The sequence below is a fragment of the Arvicola amphibius genome, chromosome 3, assembly GCF_903992535.2.
Source record: "Arvicola amphibius chromosome 3, mArvAmp1.2, whole genome shotgun sequence".
In the NCBI taxonomy this organism is placed as follows: domain Eukaryota; kingdom Metazoa; phylum Chordata; class Mammalia; order Rodentia; family Cricetidae; genus Arvicola; species Arvicola amphibius.
This window is the reverse complement of record NC_052049.1, coordinates 52,872,502-52,897,471: the sequence shown is the minus strand read 5'-3', so window position 1 is coordinate 52,897,471 and position 24,970 is coordinate 52,872,502. Positions and strand designations below refer to the sequence as shown.

The 24,970-nt window shown below is 39.9% G+C and overlaps 1 protein-coding gene across 1 annotated transcript in view; it reads left to right on the top strand.

Moving 5' to 3' along the window:
- Tbca (tubulin folding cofactor A) overlaps nt 1-15,549 on the top strand; it is a 53,520-nt gene extending 37,971 nt beyond the window's left edge. Inside the window, exons 2-4 of the mRNA XM_038323938.2 lie at nt 4,350-4,455; nt 9,501-9,587; nt 15,297-15,549. Of these exons, the coding sequence (XP_038179866.1) occupies nt 4,350-4,455; nt 9,501-9,587; nt 15,297-15,377 (274 nt within the window). The 3' untranslated portion in view covers nt 15,378-15,549. The remainder of the gene's footprint in view (nt 1-4,349; nt 4,456-9,500; nt 9,588-15,296) is intronic.
- The last annotated feature ends 9,421 nt before the right edge of the window (nt 15,550-24,970 follow it).

The window sequence follows — 24,970 nt, the reverse complement described above, 5'->3', positions numbered from 1 at the left end:
GATATCATTAGGGATCAGTTTGTTATTATATCCATTTAGCAGAATAATTGTGATAGATTCTCCCCTAGAGTATTTTACTTTTTTTTATTGCCGAGTAATAGTCCAATGAATGGATATACCACATTCTGTTTGTCCATGAAGTGCAATTTTGAGTTTCCATGTTTTGTCTGTTGCACATAACTGTTGTCAACATTTGTAGACATAGGTTTCATGTGGACTTCTCTTTCAGTTTTTCTAGGATATATTATCTAGGAGTAGCACTGAGATGAATTATAATTTTGATTTGCTTAATATTTTGAGGAATAGCCAACTTCAAAACAACTGTATCCGTTTTCATTTCTATCAGCATTGTTTAATGCATTCTGCTTTTCTTCATGTCTTTCCAAATCCTTGACATTTATGATCTGACTGATGATAGACATCTGTTGTGCAGTGTGATTTCATTCCTGATGGATGGGGTTGAGTAGATTCTCATGTGCTTACTACACATGCATGTCATCTTAAAGAAGTGCCTATGTAGGTCCTTTGCCAATATTTTTAAAGATTTTTTAGTTGAACTTACTTATTTTTGGTTTTTAGAGACAGGGTTTCTCTGTGTAGCCTTGGCTGTCCTGGAACTCTATCTTTAGACCAGACTGGCCTCGGACTCACAGAGATCTGCCTGCTTCTGCTTCCCTAAGTGGAGATTAATGTTGTACACCAGCACCATCCTACCAAAAGCTTGTTTTATGTATGACTTTTGTCAGCATGTATGTACGTAAAGCACATGCATGTGTGATACTTGTGTGTTTGTGGAGGTAGACGAGGGTGTCAGAGCCCCTGCATTTGTAGTTTCAGGCAGTGTGAGTTGCCACGGGTGCTCAGGATTGAACCTGGGCCCTCTGTAAGAGCCATTTCTCCAGCCCTTATTACCACTGTTACTTGTACTGACCTGCCACTTGTACACTTGGTTTTGGAATATTAGATATTAGATGGCCATAAATATGTTGAAAATAGTGTTTATAATTCTTAAAACTATAAAATTAGGATAATAAATTAAAAAAATTAAAAATCAGCGTTTTTAGATGCAAGGTCTGAAGCTCTTGATTTACCTGAAAACTTGTATTGTATGAGCAGTATGTTTAAATGTGTGAGTTTTGTAGAAAAAAATGTGAGTTTCTATAAAGTTTCTCAAACTTGTCGTGAGGGGCACCTGTTCTGAAGGAGCCATGTGGACGGATAATCCTTGCATCTCCATGTGTTTGCGCTTGAACTGTGCTTAGCAGATTTGTTACTACAAGTCCTTCCCAGGACCTTTTACACAAACGTGCTGTCTATCCCGGGAACTTCTGTTCTTCAGTGTATCTGACCACTAGCACAAGTGAATTTGGTGGACGATACTAGCAGTAATGGGCTGCATATGTAAATGTGCTTTGTGTGTTACACATTATATTAAAGGTGGTTTGTTATTTGATTATCCCACTAAGGTCTGTCAATCCTTTATACTGCTTACAGCCCTCCTTAACAGTAAGCTTTTCTTGCTCATTCAAAACTACATATTGTGAAGCTGCTTTGCTCTTTGGAGATAAGATTTGTAAGAGTAATTGAAAGTATTTTCAGTTAATTTTGCCTTTAAGCTGCAATAGCATTACTTTGAAATTGCTATTTTAAGTGATACATTGGAAAGCAACACTTAGAGAATTACACTATTAGGTAGATTCTGCATTACTCCAAAAAAATTAGTGAATGTAACCAAAGAGGAAACTAGTAAGTTTGGAAATTATTAAATACTGTGTTACACTTAGTCTTAACTTTTTTAAGAGAAAAAAATTAATAAGGATAATTTAAATTTTTAAATAATAAAAAATTGTAAAAAGCTCATACCTTGTTTGTAGGAGGAGAGCCCACTTGTTCATCCCAGCTGCCCAGCTAGCTTAGCCCCGAAATAACCACACAGAAACTGTATTAATTAAACCACTGCTTAGCCCATTAGCTCTAGTTTCTTATTGGCTTACCGGGAAAGATTCCCAGCGCCTATCTTGTGCGGATCCACGCATCTCACTGCCTTCCTTCTCCCAGCATTCCATTTAGTTTTCCCCACCTACCTAAGTTCCGCTCTATTGACAGGCCAAGGCAGTTTCTTTATTCGTTAGCCAAGAAAGGAAACACACAGGCAGAAGGACCTTCCACACCACTTATTAAAAGGCATAAAATTAAAACCCACTTTCTTTTTAATCTCCCCCTCCCAAATCACCAGGGCTTTCCTTCAGTTAACTGTACAGGAATTTCATGCTCATTTGCTGTTTGTTTCTTGAGCATCCTTTTGTTGTTGTTGTGTTTTTACAACTTAGAGTAAATGTGCAGTTTTATATTTTGCTCTTTCACTGACAGTATTCCAGGGTCTAAGTGTGTGAGACTCATAACTATCTACTCCTGTTAGTGTTTTGTTGCATTTCTGTCTAGAAATAGCACAGAATGACTCAGGGTAGGTGCTGACTAGGACGCTTCAGTTCCAGGGTAGAATTCATGTTAAAGTCTTAACCTATGCTAGCCTAACTCCACAGGAAACACAGAGTGCAGAGGGTGTTGTTGTTGCCTTACCATGCTTTAAAGACCTGTGAATTTGGTCAGGCATGGTGGCTCATGCCTTTGATCCAGCACTTAGGTGGGCAAAGGCAGGTAGATCTCTAGAGTTCAAGGCCAGCCTGGTTATACATAGCTGTTTTAGGACAGCCAGAGATATAATCTAGTTAAACTATAAAAATCAAATTATGTTTAGAAATATACTTTAAAATCTCCATTGCCATGTTCTCCATAGGGGTTCCCTCCCCCTTACAGGATGGATTAGAATTAAGCAAGTCAGATGGAGGCTTGTTTTTAGTGTGGTGGAGCCAGAAAACTTTTCTTTGCTGTATGCTTTGGTTGCTTTTCTATTGCTGTGAAGAGACACCATGAACAAGGTAACTTATAAAAGAAAGCATTTAATTGGAGACTTATTTACAGTTTCAGAGGGTTAGTCCATTGTCATCATGTTGGGGAACATGGCAGTAGGCAGGCATGGTCTTGCAGCAGTAGCTGAGAGCTTACATCTTACTACAAATTAGAGACAGTGGGGTGGGGGGTAGATAGAGAAACTGGGCCTGTGTTTTGAAACCTCACAGCCCACCCCAGTGACACACCTCCTCCAACAGGCCACACCTCCTGATCCTTTCCAAGCAGTTCCACCAACCAGGGACATAGCACTCAAATACATGAGCCTCCTTGAGACATTCTCATTCAAACCATCACACTGTACATATGTACTATCTATAGAGGGATGCTGCTGTTATTGATATGTTATTTGTTAGGGTTTCTACTTCTGTGATTTAAAAAAAAATGCCATGACCAAAAGCAACTTGAGTAAAGAGTAAAGGGTTTATTTTATCTCACATGTCCTGGTTGATTATAGTCCATCATGAAGGGAAGTCAGGGCAGGCACTAATGCAGAGGCCTTGGAGGAACACTGCCCACTGGCTTACTCCCATGAGCTTGCTCTACCTGCTTTACTATAGCACCCAGGACCACAGCCCCGGAGTGGGCCCACTCACAGTGGGATAGGCCCTCCCATATCGGTCACTAACTAAGAGTATCCTGCAGGGTTGCCCACCACATTTTCTCAGTTGACATTCTCTTCTCTCAGATGACTCTAGCTTGTGCCAAGTTGACATAAAAGCTAACAAGCTTAATCTTTTTCTATTAAACTTGATTTAACCTGATTTTAGGGAGACTGAATTATTTATGGCTAATTGGGTTTTTGTTTTGCATCCTTCCTTATTACCAGAGCCCCCTGCTCTGTACCTTTTTCTGCTTGAACATTATTTGTGCTGGTTTGTGTCCACTAATTGTTTGTGAGAGAACTACCTTTAAATTACCTATTCTAGTATCTTGTATAAGGAAAGGCCAACAGAGAATTAAGTTCCCTGTGAGTAGTAAGCAGGGCTTTTGTTGAAAATAATAAATCTCATCTTTCCTTGAGATTTGATGTTTTTTCCCTAATAAACTAAGTGTATGCACATTGTATTCTTTAAGGCACATGTACACAGTTTTAGAAAACATACCAATAAAACAGAAGAAGTGTTAGTTCCTACCTCTACATCGCGGGTGCAAAAGTAGGTTTCCTTCTTCCTGTCAGAGTGCTGTGCTCCGTGCATTATGCTCAGCTTCACCCAGAGAACTTGGGCACAAGGCTCTCACCTCTGTGACTAAAAGTAGCTGCCCCCGTCTTGCCTCTCCATGTTTGTATTTTAACTGTGCTTTCTGTTTACATCGTTTCTTTGTTATCATTTAGAGAAAAAAGCTAATTCTCTAAAACAGTTCTGGTTTGTTTATAGATTGGTCAAAGAAAAAGTGATGTATGAGAAAGAAGCAAAGCAGCAAGAAGAAAAGATTGAAAAAATGAAGGCTGAAGATGGTGAGAACTACGCCATTAAGAAGCAGGTAAAGCAACACTCGGGGACTGTGCACTGATGTGGTCTTTGCCACGGCCCTCAGAGAGGGGCTGTTCTCTGTGGTGTGTGAGGCTGAGGCAGGAGGATCACTGCAAGTCTCTGTGGACTAGAAACCCTTTCTGACAGACAGGAAAAAAATAAAGCTCAACAAAGACAGAAAGCAGAGACCTAAGTGAAATGACTGCAGCAGGTCACTCAGCACTCAGGTGTTTGAACACAAGCACTCCATTGTTGCTGTCAGCCGTGAACCCCGCGGCTTCTCCCGTTCTGAGGAGTAAATATAAATTAGATAATACAGTAAGTGTAATTACATCTTTAAATTCAGAAATAGCTCCCCAATTAATATGAAGGCAACCAAAATTAAATAATATTTTCATAATAGTTAGGAATTTGACGCAGACCGGATGTCCATGTGTGAATGGATGTTGGAGGTTTGCAGTATGTGCACAGTGGAGCAGTTAGTGCTCATCTCAGACAGGGAGAAGTCATGAGGCCTGCAGGACGGGTGAAGCTGGTAGGTTCAGGTGGCTTGTGTCAGTTTTGAGGAGTGGGGCCATTGCTCTCAGGTTGTTAGTATTGTAGTTGTCCCTGGATCTCTCCTTCGTTGGCTGCGGGAGCTGTTTAGTGACGTGTGCCTACTCACTTGGTCTTGCCAGAATTGCATCAACTTTTCTTTTCTTTGTATTTTTCTTATTTGTAATTTTATCAATGTGTACTTTTATCTTTTATAACCACTTCATTTCCTTTGATGGTTTTAAGTTTATTCACTGCCTTTTTTCTTGTTTGTTTTTCATTGTTAAGATTTTTTTTTATTGCTTTGTTTTCATTTTATGACAGGCTCTCTCTGTGTAGCTATGGATGTCCTGGAACTCCCTAATTAGACCAGACTGGCCTCTGCCTTTAAGTGTTGGTATTAAGTGCTGCCTCCTTCCCTGTATTTTTAAGATAATGACATAGATTTGGAAGCATTTAACTTTGCTGCTGTGAGCATTCAGGTCTGTGGCTATGCCTCTCAGCACTAGTTTTGGTCTGACTGCATCCCACAGCATTATTTTGGCTTCTGCCTCCCAAGTGCTAAAGGTGTGTTCCAGCACTGCCCAGCTGACTGTTCATTTATAAGGGAGATTCTCTCTCAGTTATCGACTCCAGTTATCTGGCATCGTGTTAGAGCATGCACTGTATATGAGTATGTTTGGTAGATTTCTGTTTTGTGGTCACTGTGGTTTGACTCCGGATGTGGTCTGTGCAATGCTTCACAGGGCTTAAATGCACTTGTGTTCTCTTATGTCCTTGCTAAGATATGGTGATTTTGTTTTTGTTTTTTAAATTTATTTTACATCCTGACCACAGTTTCCCCTCCTGCCTTGCCTCCCAATATGATAGTTTTTTGTTTTGTTTTGTTTTTAAAGCAGCATAGCTTACTTACTGTGCTGTTAATCTAGTTCTTTCCTATCTTTGCTCATTTTTGTCTAATATGTCTATAAATTATTGAATGTAAGTATGGAAATTACCATCTATATATGTTCCTTTGTCTGTTTATCTGTTCAGTTCATACACAGGGTCACATGTTACCTTGTTGTGCTTATGGTGTGATAACGTGACACTCCTTTTGTCCCTAACACCATTGTTTGACCTGCAGCAGTCTACTCTGTTCTAGTCATGGAGTCACTTCTGTTGTTATTTCTAATGTTCTCCATCTTTTCCCATGATCTTGTTTTCTGTTTCTGTTTTGTTTTGTTTTTACATCTGAAGTGAATTTCTTAGAGATAGCCTATGATTGGGTCATCTCCATGCTTTAGGTGGTATGTTTTCACCAATAACATTCATGACAGTTGTTGGTGTATGAGAGTTTACACTGCCTCTCCCCTCCCCTCAGTGTACTCAGCAATAACCAGGCAAACACAAGTCGAATGGATTCCTAATTCACCATGTGAACATGTTAACACCCTGCCACTGTGTAAAAGAGAAGACTTATTATTGTCGTAGTAATTTCTAGAGGTTCATCTGACAAACTAATATGAATATTATTGGCTCCAGAGATGACTGACGTTATTCTATAGGCTGTTACAGCTTACAGGTCTAGCTCATCTCTGGTTACAAGATATGTCTCACCAAAGAAACCGGAAACCTTAGCCTAATCAGTTACCAAACAGCTCACCCTTGGCCACATTATTTCATAGAATTCTTCCTGTGACAAGAAAGGAATTCCTATCACTTGGAATGTTTTCTTTTCAATGTTTATGTTTGATCATAAAAGAAATTAATTAACTTTTAGGTTCTGCAGACTAGAGTTATAAACTAAGCCTTGCTCCAACTTCCATTTTACCAAAATAAATACCCAAAAAAGTTAGAACTTGTTTTAAAATCAATTTCACATCAGTGGGGCTGGCACTCTATGGAGTTCCCTTAAGGTTCCTTATGCATCCCAGTGACTAAGCTAAGACTCTGATTTTCTCTCAGCTATAAGGCAGTAAGCATTATAATAAACCATTTATTTAGGTCTTCTAAAGAAAGGTAACATTCCAAGGAAGATACTTTGAATGAACAGTACTCATTTAGTTAAATTGGGTATTTGGGAATGTCTTCGTATAATCATGGCTCAGATGCTGTTGTTAGTTCCTGGCACCAAAATCCCAGAAAGTGCCACTCACTAAGTTCCACTCCCAGTCAGAAACCTGTTTCCAAATGATAGGTGCTGGGAGAAAGAAAGTCAGTTCTCTCCAGTGGACTGAGAAGTCCAGGGCAGGCTCCATGCTCAAGAGTAGTTGGCCAACACAAATTGGGCTCCATGGATTTTAGTGGCCTTCTTGTTTGTTTTTGAAAAAGTAGAAGAACTTGGCTGGGCAGTAATTTGGGAAGAACCAGGGAGGAGTTGGGCAACAGTTGAATATGATAGTATACTATATGAAATTCTCAGAGAATAAAAAAATATCCCTGCCAGTCATTATCATTGCTATAAAGGAAAGCATTCAACTTGTGAATTTAATACAAGAATGGCTGGTGGTATCCAGATTTCCAGGGTGTTCCTGTAGTGTTACATGGCAAGTCTTCACTTGAAGCAGTGCCATGCGTGCTTCATATTTTCACGTTTATGCTCCTGTATTGGACCAGAGAATGGAGCCTTCTCTTTGCCTTGTTGTCCCTCCTGTCCTGGCATCATGTAGGCATGCGGTCAGCCCTCAGTGTTCTTGGATCAGTTCCTTGTAGAAGACAGTGCAGTTTATAACCTGTACACATATTGCTGTATATTTTAATCCGTATCTAGATTATTTATGATACCAATGTGATGTAAACAGTTACTATGGTATATTATTTTTAAGGAATAATGACAAAAATACTACAAATATTTAGTGCAGTTTTTTGGGGGGTGTTTTTTAATTTCAGCCTACTGTAGATTAAATCGCAGATGTGGAACCTGTGACTATGGTGGCTGAATGTAGAGGAAACTTAGTGAATAATCAAGGTGGAATACGGGGGTGGGGGGGGCGGTGAACTTTTGCCCTGTTGAAGTCAAGCATTCATCTTGCTAGAATAAAAGAAAATCTTGATCTGTATGTACTACAAAGAGATAATAAAGAATAAAATTATGTTGAATAGTGCTGCTTAAAATTCGTTTCAGAAACATTGAAGTTTAGGGGAAAATTGTAAATATACATTTAGACTTATCATGAGTTTGACCTAATTCATATTCATCCTGTTTTATTCCTATAAAGCTGTTCTGTAGGAATTCCACAGGAGAAATCTGAAATGTTCCTGTTGCCAGTATTTCACATAGATTCAAACCAGATAGACAAAAAAAAAAAAAAAAGGTGCCATTGATTAAATATCTGTTTACCTGAAAGTAAAGTCATGATCCTATACTTGAAATTTTAACCTGTGTCTTATTAGTCAAAGCATTCTAAGTTTAGCCATGTATTTCCACCCGAGAAAGTGGATGTGGATAGAGAGTATCTGTGTGTTGTGATGTTTTTATTGCAGTATGAGCTACAACAGACTGTCAAAGCATGAAGATTCTGGGACGTACTTATGTTTCCATTATAGTTGAATATTAGTGCCCTTAAATTGTGTGCATTCTGTTTTATTTCAACTAGGTAATCTTGGCTAATTTTGTACCCATATCTCTGAAAGCTTTTGATCAAACATTTTGAAAAAATGTTATCACAATAGCTGTCTTTGAGAATAATTTAAGGAAACAAAGCTTTGTGCCAACTGAAGAAAAAGTCTTAAATTCAACATCTTGACTATTGACCAAGTTTCCTAGTTTTCTTTTGTGTTTGATGTGTTACAGTATAGCCTTGAGTGGTAAATTTTACATCCAAAAGCATCCCTCAGAATAGGTGTCCCTGTGGTTAATTCTTCAGTGTCTTCATGAAGAATAGACAAGAACTTCAGATTCAGAGGGCGCCACGATAGTAATTTGGCTCAAACTGCTTGGGGAGAATAATCTCACTCCTAAACTGAAGCATAAGGATAAGTAATAACTTTTTATGCATGATAAGCATCAAAATATGAACCTGCTGGTCTTTGCTTTTCATTTTTCTTACCTCTGTCTTTCAGTGAGTCCCTCCTGCAGTGTGCACACAATGTGATCAATAACTCAATAACTTCTCTCATGCAGTAATTATCTCCCTGTGATACTATCTGAACACTGTTTTCCTTTATTACCCAAAGATGCAGGGGATATTTATATAACCAGCTGATCCCATTTTAGATAAAGGTGCTTTGTGACAGCAGGGGAATCATTTACTTTAAATAGCCTTTTAAATAAGAACTGAATGAAAAGCTTTGCCAGTTAATTTTCACTTACCATGGAAAGGTGATTGCCAAAAGAGAGAAAAGCCCCCAAACTTTGTGCAAGTTCTGCTTACAACTTGTACTATGCAGATATTACAGTCAGATAAGCCCGATTTAAATTAGAACATTGAGTCACTTAACATAGTCCTATTTTTCATTTCCTCTAAATCATTAGTTATATGCCAAGGTGTAAAATAAATACACATTAGATCTGTCTTCTCAACTTGTCTCTCATTACAGGCAGAAATCCTTCAAGAGTCCCGGATGATGATCCCAGATTGCCAGCGCCGGTTAGAGGCTGCATATACCGATCTTCAGCAGATACTAGTAAGTAAAGATTTCTCTACCAAAACTTGACTATTAACACTACAGCTATCTGAAGAGATGTTCTATTAGTTTGCCCTGTGTCTTGGCTTCTTCCCCTCTTGTGTGATGAAATACTCCTGGAAAGGTCCAGGTTATAGTCCTGAGCAGGAAAGTCACAGTGACTGGAGAGAGCTGGTTGCACTGTATCCATAATAGGAACCGAATACAGTGAATGCTCGTGTGCCTCCCTCTCCTGCTTAGGGATGGTCCAGCCCACGGTTAGGGTAGGTCTTCACATCATTGATACAGTCACGATAGTCTCCCATTCTCATACTCAGGGACTAGCATCAGGACACCCCCTCACTGGTGTTCCTAGAGGCTGACCCCTAGCTATTAGGTTGACGATAGTAACCATCATACCCTGTGAATCAACATGCTTTTAAATAGTTAAAGAATTTAACTTAGGTTTATGTTATGACTCCAGTAAACAATCACTTCCATCTTTTCTGTCTACTTATTTAATTAAATATTTGAGCCATAATACCAGATATACATGATACCAGTTTTGACCAGCAATATCTATTTGCTTTTTGTGCATACTTTTTTTTGACTCCTTAACAGTGAGCCAACTATTTGAAATCTGATTTAATTCCATGTCTCAAATTTACTTGGTCCTTGTTTAAAGGATCTGGAATTATTTTAGATTCAGACCTAAACTAAATTGAGAGTTTTAAAATGAGGAAGGTAATGGAGGCAGACCTCTCATAAAGTCCCATAAGTTGGGTTGTGCTGTAATATTACACTTCCTGGTACAGATTCTTGTGAAACAGTGGTTAGCTGAGTTTATAAAGGTATTGAAGTCTAAGTAAGCGTCGTCTTACTTTTTTTTAACAGACAAGTGCACAGCACTGTTTTCTGAATTCTATTTTCTATTGCTGTGATAAAAACACCCTGACAAAAGCAACTTAAGGGACAAAGATCTTATTTGGCTCAAAATTCCCTGCAGTCCCTTACTGCAGGGAAGGCAGGATGCAGGATCATATTACTTAGATCTGCATTGACGAGCAAACAGCAATGAACTAACCTGACAGCTAAAGCCAGCCATCACAACTCTACTTCCTGTCTACCTGACATTCAGACACTCATCACCCTAAGCTGTGACCTTCTCTACCTTTTGTCCCCAAAGTCTTACATTTATCTCCTAATGTAAAATGCAAACCACCCTTAAAAGTCTTTATTTTTAAATTTTCTAATATTTTAAAAGTTCAAGGTCTTTTAATTTTAACTGAGTTCCTATTTTAAAAAAAAAAAAGTTGAGCACTTTCAACATGAAATGGTACAGAGTCGACATTAGTATTTCAAAATGGAGGAACCAGGGCATAACAAGAAATAAACAAATGAACTCCAGCAGAGAAACCCGCCAAATCCTGCAGCTCTTTGTCCTGCATCTGGAGCTTGTGATGAAATTGGCTGAGAGCCATCAGCTGGGACAGCCTCACACGTCTAGCCCTGCCATCTTCAGCACACAGCCCACTCCGAGGGACTTCTTATCACAGGGCCTGGCCTCAGCTCTTCTCAGTGACCTCCTCATGCTTACATCTTTGTGACTTCAAATCAGATGCCACGCGGACAGTAGCCAAGTTCTGTTAACAGCCTCTCCCCATTGGACGCAGCTGTGTCCGCCTCTGTGTGCTGAAGACACACTTTCCTGTGACGTTGCTTCCCAGGAAATGGGGGACGCTATAGGCTTTCTTCCAGTAAGTGAATTTGCATCTTCTCAAGGTGGAACCTCTGGGTGGTGTGTTTTGCCTTCAGGACATTCCTTTGATCTCCCAGTGCTGCACAAGGGGCTTCTCTGTGAAATACCTTAACTTTACTCAGATTCTCAGAATAAGAGCAGAAAGAAGCCAGATTCTTGGCCACAATGCCACAGGAATGGCCTCAGCCCAGTTCTTGAGAGTCCTTCTTCCCTCCGTAACTACATTACATTCAGTTTTCACAGCATTTCTGTCTGCCACACTCCCAGTAGAATTCCCATTAACCTCTGGTTCCAGCATTGTGTGGATTTTCTAAACCTTTGTACCAAGCACTTTCATATTCTTCCCACAAGACAGTTACATTTCCCCAGAGCTGCATGGTCCTGCTTATCACAGCAGCTGCCCCACCTCTTGGTACCAGTTTCTACCTTACTTTTGTTTCTTGTTGTTGTGGTAAAATACTGAATAAAAGCAACCAATTGAAGAAACAAAGAAGTTATATGGTTTACAATTCCAGGTTACATCCGATCAAGGTAGCAGGAACTTGAAGCAACTAAGTCACATTACACCCATAGTTAAGAGCAAAGAGGAATGAACTAATGTTTCCCAGTGATTTTAGATTGTAGACAGTCTAGACAGTTTACCATCATACAGCATGGTAACAAACACCTTCCATCCCGGCACTCGGGAATCAGAGGCACATGGATCTCTATGAGTTTAAAGACAGCCAGGGCTACATAGAGAGCCCCTGTCTCAAAAACAAACCATCACTACTCCTAGTTGCATTTTTGTGGCTGTGATTAAAAAAATAATAATAACCCTAACAGAAAGTGTTAATATCACTGGGCAAGAATAAGACCAAATTTGAGCCAAATTTGAATCAAGCTTTATTAAATATTTATTTAATAAATTTAATAAATAAATAAATATTGGCCAGGAAGATGGGTACTGGCCAAGTCCACCCAGGATCCCTGATAATGGCTCTGAATTACGTTAGTTAGATGCTGATTGAGGCAAAACCCACCAGGCCATGTACTTCTACCTGCATACCGCGGGCCTGTGTGTGATCAAGCACTTCCAGGTTGGACAACCAGCCTTGTTTATGGAAGTGAAAACAAGGGGCTTGTTATCCCAGCATTCCAGGAAGCTATCGTCCTTGGGCAAGTGGGACTACAGGTTAGAGGTATTTTTGTTTTATAGCTTTTTTAAACACAGAGTTTAAAAACTTAAAATATGGGGACAGAGAGATGGCTCAGTGGTTAAGAACACTGACTGCTCTTCCAGAGGACCTGGGTTCAAGTCCCAGCACCCACATGGCAGCTTACAACTGTCTGTGACTCCAAGATATGATACCCTCATATAGACACACAAAAACACTAATATGCATAAAATAAGAATAAATAAATTGTTTAAAAAAACAAACTTAAAACATAACTTATCCCTCACAAAGCAACTTCAGGAAGAAAAGGTTTAATTTTGCTCACAATTCCAGTTCACAATAGTTCATTATTATGGGGAAGTCAAGTTGCAGGAACTTGAAACAACTAATAATGTCACATACACAGTTAACAGCAGAGAAAAACAGCATGCTCTGTGCTTCATGCAGTTCCTCTACTCCTCTGTGATCCAGGACCGACAGCCTAGAGTATGGTGTCACCCACAGTGTGCTGGGTCTCACCATCCCCCGTGGACATGCCCCAGCCAACCTAATGGAGATGGTGTCTCATGATACTCCTAGGGGTTTCTGAATTGTGGTCAGTTGACAGTGAAAGCTGATTGTCACAATTGTAGTGATGGAGCTGCGGGCAGGCCTGCTTTTTGTCCCGCCCGGCTCCCAGCCACCGGCTAGCTTATGCCCCGAAATAGCAACACACAAACTGTATTCATTTAAACACTGCCTGGTTCATTAGTTTCAGCCTCTTACTCACATCTTGACTAACCCATATCTAATAATCTGTATACACCACGAATGGTGTCTTACCGGGAAAGATTCAGCACGTCTGATCTGGTGGCTGGCTTCATCGCATCTCTCTCCCTGAGGAGAGGCACGGCAGTCTGTCTCACTTAGGAGAGGCGTGGCATCTGACTGAGCCATCTACCTCACTTCCTTCTTCCTGTTCTGTCTACTCCACCCACGTAAGGGCTGGCCAAGGCAGTTTCTTTATTAAAACAGAAGACCCTCCCACATCACACAATGATCAAGTCATTGTTGCTTTGCTATTTGATAATGGATGTACTGTAGCATTTCCTTTACTAATCTTATTTTTAATATTTCTATTTTCTCTGCTGATATTAATTATTAGATACATAGCTGTATTTTCTAGATAGTCTAGGAAAAAGAATGAAATATGTTTATCACCACATTCTGACTAAAACTATAGGGCAAAAAAACAGAGAAAGGTTTTTATTTTACATATATTAATTTTGCCTGGAATTGTCTCTATAATAAACTTTGTTAAGGATCATGAGCCCCATGACCCAGCAGTTTTTTAGAAGATTTTCTGTTTTTAATTATGAGTATGTATATGGGTAAGTACACACGACTGCAGATAGGCGCCACTGAGGCCAGAGGCGTCTGACCCACTAGGAGCTGTGAGCTGAGCCACCCGATGTGAGTGTTGATTGACCTCTGGTCTTTGGAAGAACAACAGATGCTCGGACCTACTTTGCCTTCTCTGCAGCCCCTAGAATGAGCTTTTTAAAGACAGGACAATTCTTCACAATTAAATGAGGTGCTAGTTTTTATTCTATTTTAGTATAAGAGATAAAGAAATAACCACTGTTAAAATGCTATATTAAAATACCATTTGTATTTCTTAGCAATTTCAATATTGTTTTTTTCTCATGAATCTAATAGCTAATAAAATAATACAGATTGTTTGAAAATGATGTTTAGATAGTTGTGCTTGAGGTTGAATAAACTATTACCTCTGCTCTCGATAAACATATTTACTAAAAGAAAACTGTTTAAGGTAGTTTTCAGGGTTAAGAAGTTGTTGCCAAATATCTGAATTCAGCTTTTTGCCTTATTGTTCATGTTAAATGCAAACATTATTACCTCGTCTGTCATAACTAGCTACATCTTTTAATGACCTTGCACAAATTGTTGCCTTTCACTTCATTTAAAAATTAAGAACTAGAGTGGTGGACCCACGTTTAGTTCTCAACACCGTATGGCAGCTTACAACCAAATATAACTCCCAATTCCAGGGGATCTAATCTCCTATCCCTCTGGCCGCCATGGGGGAGCAGGGATTCGTGTGGCACACAGACAGATAGATATTCAGACAAAACACCCATACATAAAAAATAAAAGTAGTATTTTTGTAATTACAGTCTCCTATGTGAAAATTTAGCATTATTTTATTAATCTCTTGCTAAAATAATATTTTAGTGAAAGTTTCCTATATTTTTGTGTGTAGACAAACTTAATCTTTAAATATCAGAAAATTAAGGTTGTTAATATTTTGCTTGATGTCGATATGATATATTCACTAGTAAGTATAAAATCCACTCTTCTAATTTGATTGTACTAAACTTATATGACATCATTAGCAGCTTTTGGCATTAAGAATAATTGAAGTATTATTTTATGGTGGATGTTATCATATTAACACATTAGCAACTCCTTGTTTTTTTACTATTAATACATTGTTGAATCATATTTTTGAAGTATGATGTTGGCCAAATAAGAATGATTTTAAATTTGTGAGATTTTTATTTAATTGCTTAAAGCTAATAATTTTAGGCAACTGTGTTAGTAATTACAACATGAAAATACATAGTATGAGAGTATATGATAAAAACAAGATAACCTCTCACTTCTTCTTTCCCAGTAACAAAGGAACAGAACTGTGATATATTTAGAGAGCCTAGACTCCTTTTCTTTAATTCTTGGGTTACTTACTGGTGTGTAATATAAAGTATTGAAATTCCTAAAGGACAAATCAAATTTTGCTATTTTTCATTTCAGGAAAGTGAAAAAGACTTGGAAGAAGCTGAGGAGTATAAAGAAGCACGTGTAGTTCTGGATTCAGTGAAGTTAGAAGCCTGAAATTTTTCTGTACAGGGTGTTTTTTGCATTAAATCCTGGGGTCCATTCTACAATTTGTTATTTTTGCCACTGCTGTGTTTAGTAATATGAAAATGTGGTTCTTTTTATGCAGTTGCATATATTTTTCTTTGCATAACTTAATGTGTCAAATAAATGAGTTCACCTAATAAAATTGTTTATTTCATACTTTACAAAATTTTCAATTGACCACTTAGTTAAATGGTTGTTCATTAAATCAGATAGGCATTTTGAACAGATACCAGTTTCTGTCTGAAGTTGAAATATTTTGTAACTGTAGATTGGCTTAAAGATCAAGCACATCAGCTGAGAAGCACTAGGGAGGAGCCCATCTGTGCAGCTGTGGGAAGCCCACATCTGTGCTGGGCAAAGACTCCTACACTGCTGCTCACCCCCATTGAGTCTCTGTAAGTGATCCCAGTAAATTCATGCGTTCCCCAGATCGAATTTTGGTGGGCTCATGCTTTGGTATGTTGTTGGGCCCTTATGACAATGGGTAGAATTGATTTATGTCTTCCCCAGGAAGGAATTTTAGCAGCATGACACAGCCAAACGTGGGCGAGTGTTTCGCTTCCTGTCCTTTTTTTGGTGTAGTGTTAGTGATGGACCTGGGCCTCAGACATGGTAGGCTGGTGTTCTGTGATGGACCTGGGCCGCAGACATGGTAGGCAGGTGTTCTGTGATGGACCAGGGGCCTCAGACATGGTAGGCAGGTGTTCTGTGATGGACCTGGGCCGCAGACATGGTAGGCAGGTGTTCTGTGATGGACCAGGGGCCTCAGACATGGTAGGCAGGTATTCTGTGATGGACCTGGGCCACAGACATGGTAGGCAGGTGTTCTGTGATGGACCTGGGCCACAAACATGGTAGGCATGTGTTCTGCTGCCAATTTACATCTCCCGCTGGAGTTTCCACTTTTTATTCTGAGATAGGTTCTTGTTTCTCGGGTTGCCTTGAGCTCAAAATGGAGTCCACAAAGGCCTTGAACGTAATATCCACCTGGCTCTGATTTGCTGGGCTTTTGGACCTTCACTACCAGATGTAGACAAGCGGTCTTCATTGACTGGAAACGAGTATCATTTTGTCACAAAGTATTTTTCCTGCAGGATTATATACCTACTACCAAATCAAATAAGTTTTTTTTTTTTTTCTAAAATGCACAGCTCGCTTAGTCTCTTATATGCCTGGAACATGTATATAAACATCACAGCCCCAGCTGAACATGGCATTGATACAGTGAACCAAAACAGTATCAATAGCATATGAAGTTTATACCTACTATGGAGGAAAGACTCAGTGCTAGAAGTGCTTACCCTGGTGGTGTGTTGGTCTGTTTTTCAGGACTGTGAATGCTCACTAGAAACTAGCATATTTACCAAAACTCCCAAAACTGGAGAAGAGAAACTACTGTCTTTTCCTAGTATTTCTGAAGGCTCCTTCCCTGTCACATGGTGCAGAATGCACCCTCCTCCTTTCTTAGCCTCTCATTTGTTGAGCCATGTTTTTCCCCAGTGATCCTGGCAGGAGCTTTCTGGTTGAGCTTCAGTTATTTGCATTTCTGAATGAATGTTTATTTCTCAACAACTGGGTTGTTTTCCTTTAGCCTGTATTGCACCATGTAAATAGTTCCTTAGGAAGAAATAGAATGGGGGGGATTACACTGAAAATAAGCACATGTTTGTTTAATAAGTAGTGAAAACAGTCACTGTAATATTCATCTAATATTTCCCAACTTTCTGAGCAGTAACATTCAAAGCTTAACATTTTACACCTACCTGTACCTGCTCACCGAATTTCTTCCAAATTGAGAAGTCAAACCTGTTTAAATCACTTTGCAAACTTCATCACATTAGTTGGCTTTTTAAAAACCCTATCAAACTTAATAAGAACATATCCTATAGCTGGTTATCATTTAAATGATTATTAGGTCATTTAGATAACCAAGGGCAGATTAAATCCTTTCTTTGATGGTGGATTGAAGGTTGTAGATGCTGGTGGAAATCTGAAGCATTTGGTATTGAAGGGTTAATCAGATGGTGTAGTCCCTGAAGCCCTGATGAATGGTTCACAAGTAGTGTATTGTGAGACAATTAGAAGTATTAGTGTAATTGAGATTCAAGGGTGCTTCTTAAAACCCACGTTGTGCTCCACAACTCAGATCCCAGCTCTTAGAAGTATTTCTCATTGGACACTCACGCAGACAGGTAGAATTCTCTTAAAGTGCTGGTGCCTTCCTTCTAATTCATGCCTTCTGATGGACAGTTGACATGTTGCCTTCAAATTTTCCATAGGAAATATTTTCAGTATATCACAAAATGTAAATGTTTTTAATGTACAAAGTTCTTTCAAATTAAGACATTTTTTTTCAGTAGAACAAAGATGAAGAATAAAAACAAATGGTTCACAAAGGAAGAAATGCAAATGAATAGCTGTGTTTCTAGTGCTCTACTCTAATCAGATTCAAATTGATAACGAATGCCAAGTTGCTGTCCCGAGGTACTTAAGTATCATCTGATGAGATGAGGTAAGGGGAAGAAGGGGATAAATGAGAAATAAATACTGGAGAAGTTGCACTGTTCTCGTACCATGAAAACATGGGCTACCTGTACAAGAAATTCAATTAATGTAGGCACTTACAAAATTATACAACACTGAAAGCTTGAGTTACGTAACCCAAAGAGACATGTTGAAGACCTCACCTCCAGAATTTGAAAATATATTTGTAAATGGGATTCTTGTAGAGATAAAACTATTGATTAACCAAAAATGACTGACATCTTAGTAAAGTAAGAAGGTGGGACAAGGCCATGTGATGACAGACATGAAAACTGTCCCTGTGAGCTATGGGCACTGGAGAGATGCTGAACGAAAGAGGCAGACCTGGAGTCTCTCATCTGGGATGTAACCCTGCTGGTGCACATGGAGATGTAAGATGTCTGTCCTCACACCCAGGCTGTGATTCTCCCAGCAGTCCCAGCATGTGTATGGAGAACCCAAAAGATCTCACATGTGGCAGCAATACCCAAATAGAAAAGAACTGAGCTCCAAAAAGTCTAGCATTTAAAAATAACTTGACTATATATGGAGAAAAACACTATGGAAAAAAGGGGATAAATTATAGAGATGAATACAATGGTATGAATCTTGCTTTATTGATACAAATTTAGGGTCAACTTTGTTATACGTATATTTCTGCTCTTGATTAAGGCATTATGTTTGTGCAGCTCATTTAAAAAATACAGCATATAATTAAGAAATATAGGTTAATGGGTAATCATCTATAATAGTCAAGCTTATAGTCTTGTTAGGTTTTCTAGATATTAGAAATATATTTGTTAGGTGTTTTTCAAACCTTTCAAAGACTAACAGAATATGGCATTTAAATGTTTTAAAAACTTAGAACTTTTCATGACAATGAGACACATCTGCACCTGACAGCAATAGTTACTTCAAGAGAAAGATGGGCATCAAAGAGGCTCCTTATGGAGTTTGTTAGCCATTTGGGCAAGAAACTACTCTTGCCTGGACTGCTTTATGTTATGCTGTATGAACTGGACATGCAGGACCCACACAAATGACTGCTGAACTTGCCTAAAGGTGACAGTCCTTCAGGGTTCCTGCTTCATGAAAGAGTCTGCCAGAAACTATGGGCCTGTAGGCTGAAGGTGGATGCCCCAATGTTACAGAAGAACTTTGGGTGACTGTCCTGGCAGCAACATGACTCTGTCAGTTATAGAGTTTTGGAAGCTGCTTACAGTGTACTTCCTGTTAACTTATGTAATATTATATCCTGGAGTTTTTGATGGAGTTGAAGAATAGATAGTTATAGTTTTCCTTAATTATGATAAAAGATAAAATAGATATGAAACTTTAGACTCTCAGAGATAGGATAGATGATGGACTAAATATTGTAACTAATTCCTGATAACTTTTATGTATGTAATTTTACTATGTTAACATTAAGACCTTTTTATTTTTACAGAAAAGGGAAGATAATGCAGGATGTCCTTCTGTATATGTGTTGCTTTATTGGTTGATGAATAAAGCTGTTTTGACCAATTGCTTAGCAGAGCAAAGTCAGGTGGGAAATCTGAACAGTGATTAGAGAGAGAGTAGGTAGAGTCAGGCACCACATAGCTGCCAAAGGAGGATACGCTGGCTGTAACCTTACTGGTAGGCCACATACTCATGGTGATACACAGATTAATAGAAATATGTTGATTTAAGATATAAGAATTAGCTAGAAATATGCATGAACCATTGGCCAAGCAGTGTTGGAATTAATATACTTCCGTGTGATTATTTGGGTATGGGCGAACGGGAAATGAACAAGCAGTCTCTGCTCACAAACCTGATTTCCTAGTACTATCTGAAACATACAGCTATCAGTATGTTAGCATCCTCTAGCACAAATGGCATATTTGGTGTTGGGTAATATCTTTTCTGATGTACAGTGGATACCTCCCATGTCAGGCACCCTTTTTGGAACATATGAATATCAATATTTCAACATCCTAAGACATATGTCATGGTTTGTAGTCAGTAACCCCCTTAACAAATCATCTGATTGATCAGTGGTCAGTAATGCTGTTTTCAAGTAAGCAGACAAGGCTGGAGGCCTCCTGAAATGAGAAACTCAGTTTTACCTGGAGAAGGCTAGCTCAAAGTAGTATGATACTCCTGAAGACAGTGGGAGGAATAATTATCCCTTAATGAAATGTGTACTTACACATCACAAAAGTCAATAGGTCTAGACAGCAGCTCCCAGCCTGTCACTGCTGAGCCAGCCCACTTTTTTGATTTCTAGCTCAGAAAACATAACTCTCTATTTTCCTCTTTCCATTTCCCTTCTGCCAACAGCTCCCTGTCTCCAGTCCACTTTTCCTGTTTCTTTCCAACTCCAAGGGATCATCCTTGAGTTCCATCCTTGAGTACCTCATTGAGGCAATGGGTAATAGAGTCAGGATTCTATTATCTGAGCAAAAGATGAGTCTTTGCTGCTCCAATTGCCTGAGAGTTAGTGGCTTTTGTTATACAGCATGACCTAGCAGGCCATCACTGATATACCTCACTCTTTCTCACCCATCTCCAAAGAACAATGGCTCAGATTCATTTACAATTATTTTTTCTATTAGATCAATAACCAATAAAACCTGCATGCCACAGTGAAGGTCATATGTACATTATATTTTTCATTCATTGTTGGATTCAATTTGAGGGATTTTTCTGGTATGATCATGGCAGACAGTGTGATTTACTTTTTTATGTCTCTGTCAGGTTGGGTCTAGCTACTGCCTCATAGGATGAGTCTATTTATTCTGCTTCTGAACTCTGAAAGAGATTGCAAAGAAGTGGTGCAATTCCTTCCCTAAATGTTTGGCAGAATAGTTTAGTAAACTCGTCCTGGCCTGCTGCTTTCAGTTTTAGAAGATTACTGATTATTGGTTCAGTTTCTTTAAGAAGTACGGGTCTGTTGATAATTTTCTCTAATATTCAACTTTTGAAAGTTTCAGGTATCAGGTTCCTTATAATTTAGAGACAACACATTTGCAGATGGACATAGCTGTCTGTGCACTGGATGCACATTCTGTGGGGAAATTGTACACTCTCATTTGGGGGCACCGGGTACAGCTCTGTGACTCTGACCAGTGGAATTGGTGGTAGTGGTAAGAGTCATTTCTGAGTGAAAACTTCAGGAACTGAAACAAGTCTTCCATCATCTCTCACTGCCCAATCCTGCCTGGTAACTGAGTTAACAAAGAATATGTTCTGTGGGCTGGAGAGATGGCTCAGAGGTTAAGAGCACTGGCTGCTCTTCCAGAGGTCCTGAGTTCAATTCCCAGAAACCACATGGTTGCTCACAACCATCTGTACTGAGATCTGACGCCCTCCTCTGGCATGTGGGCATACATCAAGACAGAATGTTGTATACATAATAAATAAATAAATCTTTTAAAAAAAGAATATGTTCTATTCGCTGAGGCCTCTAGTGAGGATGATGGGTAACAGGGTCATGGCTCTATTATCTGAGCAAGAGATGGAGCCATGCATGGTGGTGTACACCTTTAATCACAGCACTTGGGAGGCAGAGGCAGACGGATCTCTGAGTTCAAGGCTATCCTGGTCTACAGAGTGAATTTCAGGAGAGCCAAGGCACACAGAGAAGCCCTGCCTAAATAAATAAATAAATAAATAAATAAATAAATAAATAAATAAATAAATAAATAAATAAATCTGTTCTAAGGATCCTAGGCATTGTCACCCAACCTTGGGTTGGCCCCAGGGTTTCTGTGACCTCCTTACAGAGACTTCCCAGTCTGGCAGGGCAACTTAAACCACCATTCTGCTTTCCTGACTTTCTGCTTCCCCCAACTCACTATAGACTATCCATTTCCTCCAAGCCCCTGGAAAAGCTAGCTGTCCTGAATCTGCTTCTGCCCCAAACATATACTTCCCAAGGCAATAGGAACATGGTTAACAGCAAAAGTTACATGTTCCTGAAAATTAAATTGTTATTTCTAAGTAGGGAGGTTAGCAAAGTCGAAAGTGAGAAGAGTCTTGGTCTGCGGAAAAGAGGAGGGGCTGACAATAGGGCTCAGTGGGTAAAGGCACTTGCCGCCAAGCCTGGTGATCCAAGTTCAATTCCTGGGATCCACACAGTAGAGGAAGAGAACCAATTCCAGCAAATTGTCCTCTGACCTCCACACCCATGACCACGGCAAGCATGTGACCCACCTTACTAAATGAATATAGTTTTTCAATGTAATTTTTTAAAAAGGAAGCAAATGATCAGTGGGAACAGCAGGCTGCAGATGATGCTCAAATTCGCTTCTCAGCCATTTTTCCAGCACCTACTGTGGGGTGAGCGCCAAGCTAAGCCTTTGGGTGATAATGTTAAGAAGCTTGGGAATCTCAGAACCCATCCTCATTGCAATGAACGAAGGGTTCTGATAAAGTCATACAGGATCCTATGGAAATATTTAAGAAGGGACACTAGGATAGGCACAGTTTGGATTGTGTGTACCTCAGCTGTCCACGTGATCTCGATTTACAGATTCTAGGAAGAACTCTCAGAGAGCATCAGAAAACCTCTGGGTCACATGGAATGTGTTAGCGGTTAACAACAGAATGCCTGGCAGCTTGATTTATACTGTACAGGTTAGGCAGGTCCTCACACCACTAGGAGTCTGGGAGTGGATGGTTCTGAGCTCAGGACAGCAGGTCCTGCATAGGACTGAAATCTCAGGCTGTCTCCACCTCCTGAGCATCCACATTGTTCCCTGTGTTACCTGACTTCAAGCGGACAAGTCATCTAAGTTTTCTAGGATAAAGTTCAGTGTGGTTGAGTGATGAAGAAGACCCCTCTGGGAGCTAGTGTCCCAACTGCTTCCCTAGGATGATCCAACAGCACACATTTATTATTCCATATATATGGGTTTTTTTTTTTTTTTTGAGACAGGGTCTCTCTATGTAGTCCTGGTTATCTTGAAACTTGATCTGTAGACCAGGCCGACCTCAAACTCAGAAATCCACTTGCCTCTACCTCCTGAGTGCTGGGCTGAAAGGTGTGTGCCCCCACACTCAGCATGGAGAAAGTGTTTTCAACTGAAAATCTGAAAGGTTGCAGAGCACAGAAGACTCCTGTTCTACTGTCTTCCTATTCTCACTCCCTTGGGCCCTTTTGACTTTCCCCTGTGTCTGCAGGAGGAGACCTCCATGTCCCTAAGCAAAGGTTCACACAGGTAGATCATTGCTCACCTGAAATCTAAACTTCCCCATAATACACGTGACTTGACTGTGCAGTTTAGACAAAGTCTATACAAATACTCCCAAATCCTGAAAGTTCTGGAGTCTGAAGTACATCTGGCCTGGATTCCCGCTTGTGGGGCTTGCTTCTCATGGTTCTGTTTATTGACTTCTTGTAATGACATTGGGGATCTCTGTGCTCTTAGGTCAGTCAATATGCTATGATTATGTTTGATTGACCCATAATTATTTTTCTCATAGTTAATAATAGCCTCCATTTTTAATGCTAGCTTTCTATAAACCTGCGTATGATGCTTCGATGGTGATTTGGCATGTCTATGAAACAACTGGAGTCAATTTTCCTAAAATTAAAATAGGCTTTTGCCATGGCCCCTTCCTCTCAGAACCTCCTTCCCAACTACATTTAGAACCAGCGACACCTGCTCTCTGATGGCACTCTCCTGCCTTCTTCATGCTGCATTTTGTTTCCAGAATTCTGTGTCTTCCTCTTTTTTGGACTTTATTATTCAGACTTTAGAGGGTCTAGGTTATTCTGTATCTATTTTGTCCACTATTGTAGTCCTAAGGCACTTGAGTCTATTAAATACTTGAAATGAGCATTGTCCAAATTGAGACATGCTATAAGTGTTAATATGAAAAAGACTATAAAATACTTTATTATAATTTTACACTTCTTGTTAAAAATGTTAGAGGCTTAGATTTTTGTGGGCTAAAGTGATTACTAAAATTAATTCTCCTAGCTGATTCTTCCCTTTTGAATTTGGCTACCAGAAAACTAGATTAACAACTGTGATTGGGAATGTCTAGAAAGAAAGGAAGGAAAAGGAAGGAAGGGAGGGAGAGAGGGAGGGAGGAAGGGAGGGAGGGAGGGAAGGAGGGAGGGAGGAAGAAAGTCCAATGCCTACAGTAGGTAAGGTCCTCAGAAGTAACAGGAGGCTGCCGTGGACAGTTCTGGTAAATGTGTGAGTGAGCCAGGAACTTGGAAGCTCAAAGGCCAGGAAGTACTCGCTTGGCCATGAGAGACAGCATGCTGGTAAAACAGTAGTAGAGGCAGGACACAGGTTCTCACACTCTTGTTTGGTTTTTTTCAAGACAGGATTTCTCCATGTAACAGTTCTGGCTGTCCTGGAACTCACTCTGTAGACCAGGCTGACCTGGAACTCAGAGATCCACCTGCCTTTGCCTCCCGAGAGCTGGGATTGAAGGCATCGGCCACCACTACCACCAGGCTCTCAAACCCTTAATCCATACAGCTTGTTAAGGAGTTCTTTTCCTTCCGGTTAATATAAAAGTGTGTTGCCAACCATTATTCCAGGTGGAGGGGGAAAAGCCACCCTTCAAGAGGAACAGGATAGAACAGGATCTGGCCAGGAACAATCTGGTCACTGGTATTCATCTGTATCAAAGGGAAATCCCCTTACACTGTGAGGAGAAGATTTCAGAGGTGGGGCATCTTCATAGTAACACGCCCCAGATCCCAAAGCCCTATAAAACTCATGTTTTCCCCCCAGAGCAGTGCTACCCCCTTTGTTTTTTCAGTGAAAGCTTGTGGCTGGGAGCTTGTGCCTGCCTGGCTGTTTCATGTCTGCACCCGGGGATGCATTCTCACGTGTGGCTCTCACAGCTAAGTACCAGGTGCTACTCAGCAGGTCTCACAGCTCATCCTACCTGACGTCTCCAGAGGGGGAGGGCAAGCCTGATGCCTCCGCTGGAGGAGGTGACCAAGGATCCAGGAATCGCACCACATCCTATCCTGCCAGCCTATTTTTCAAATTTGAATATAATTTCTTATTGTTGTTGGAATGTGT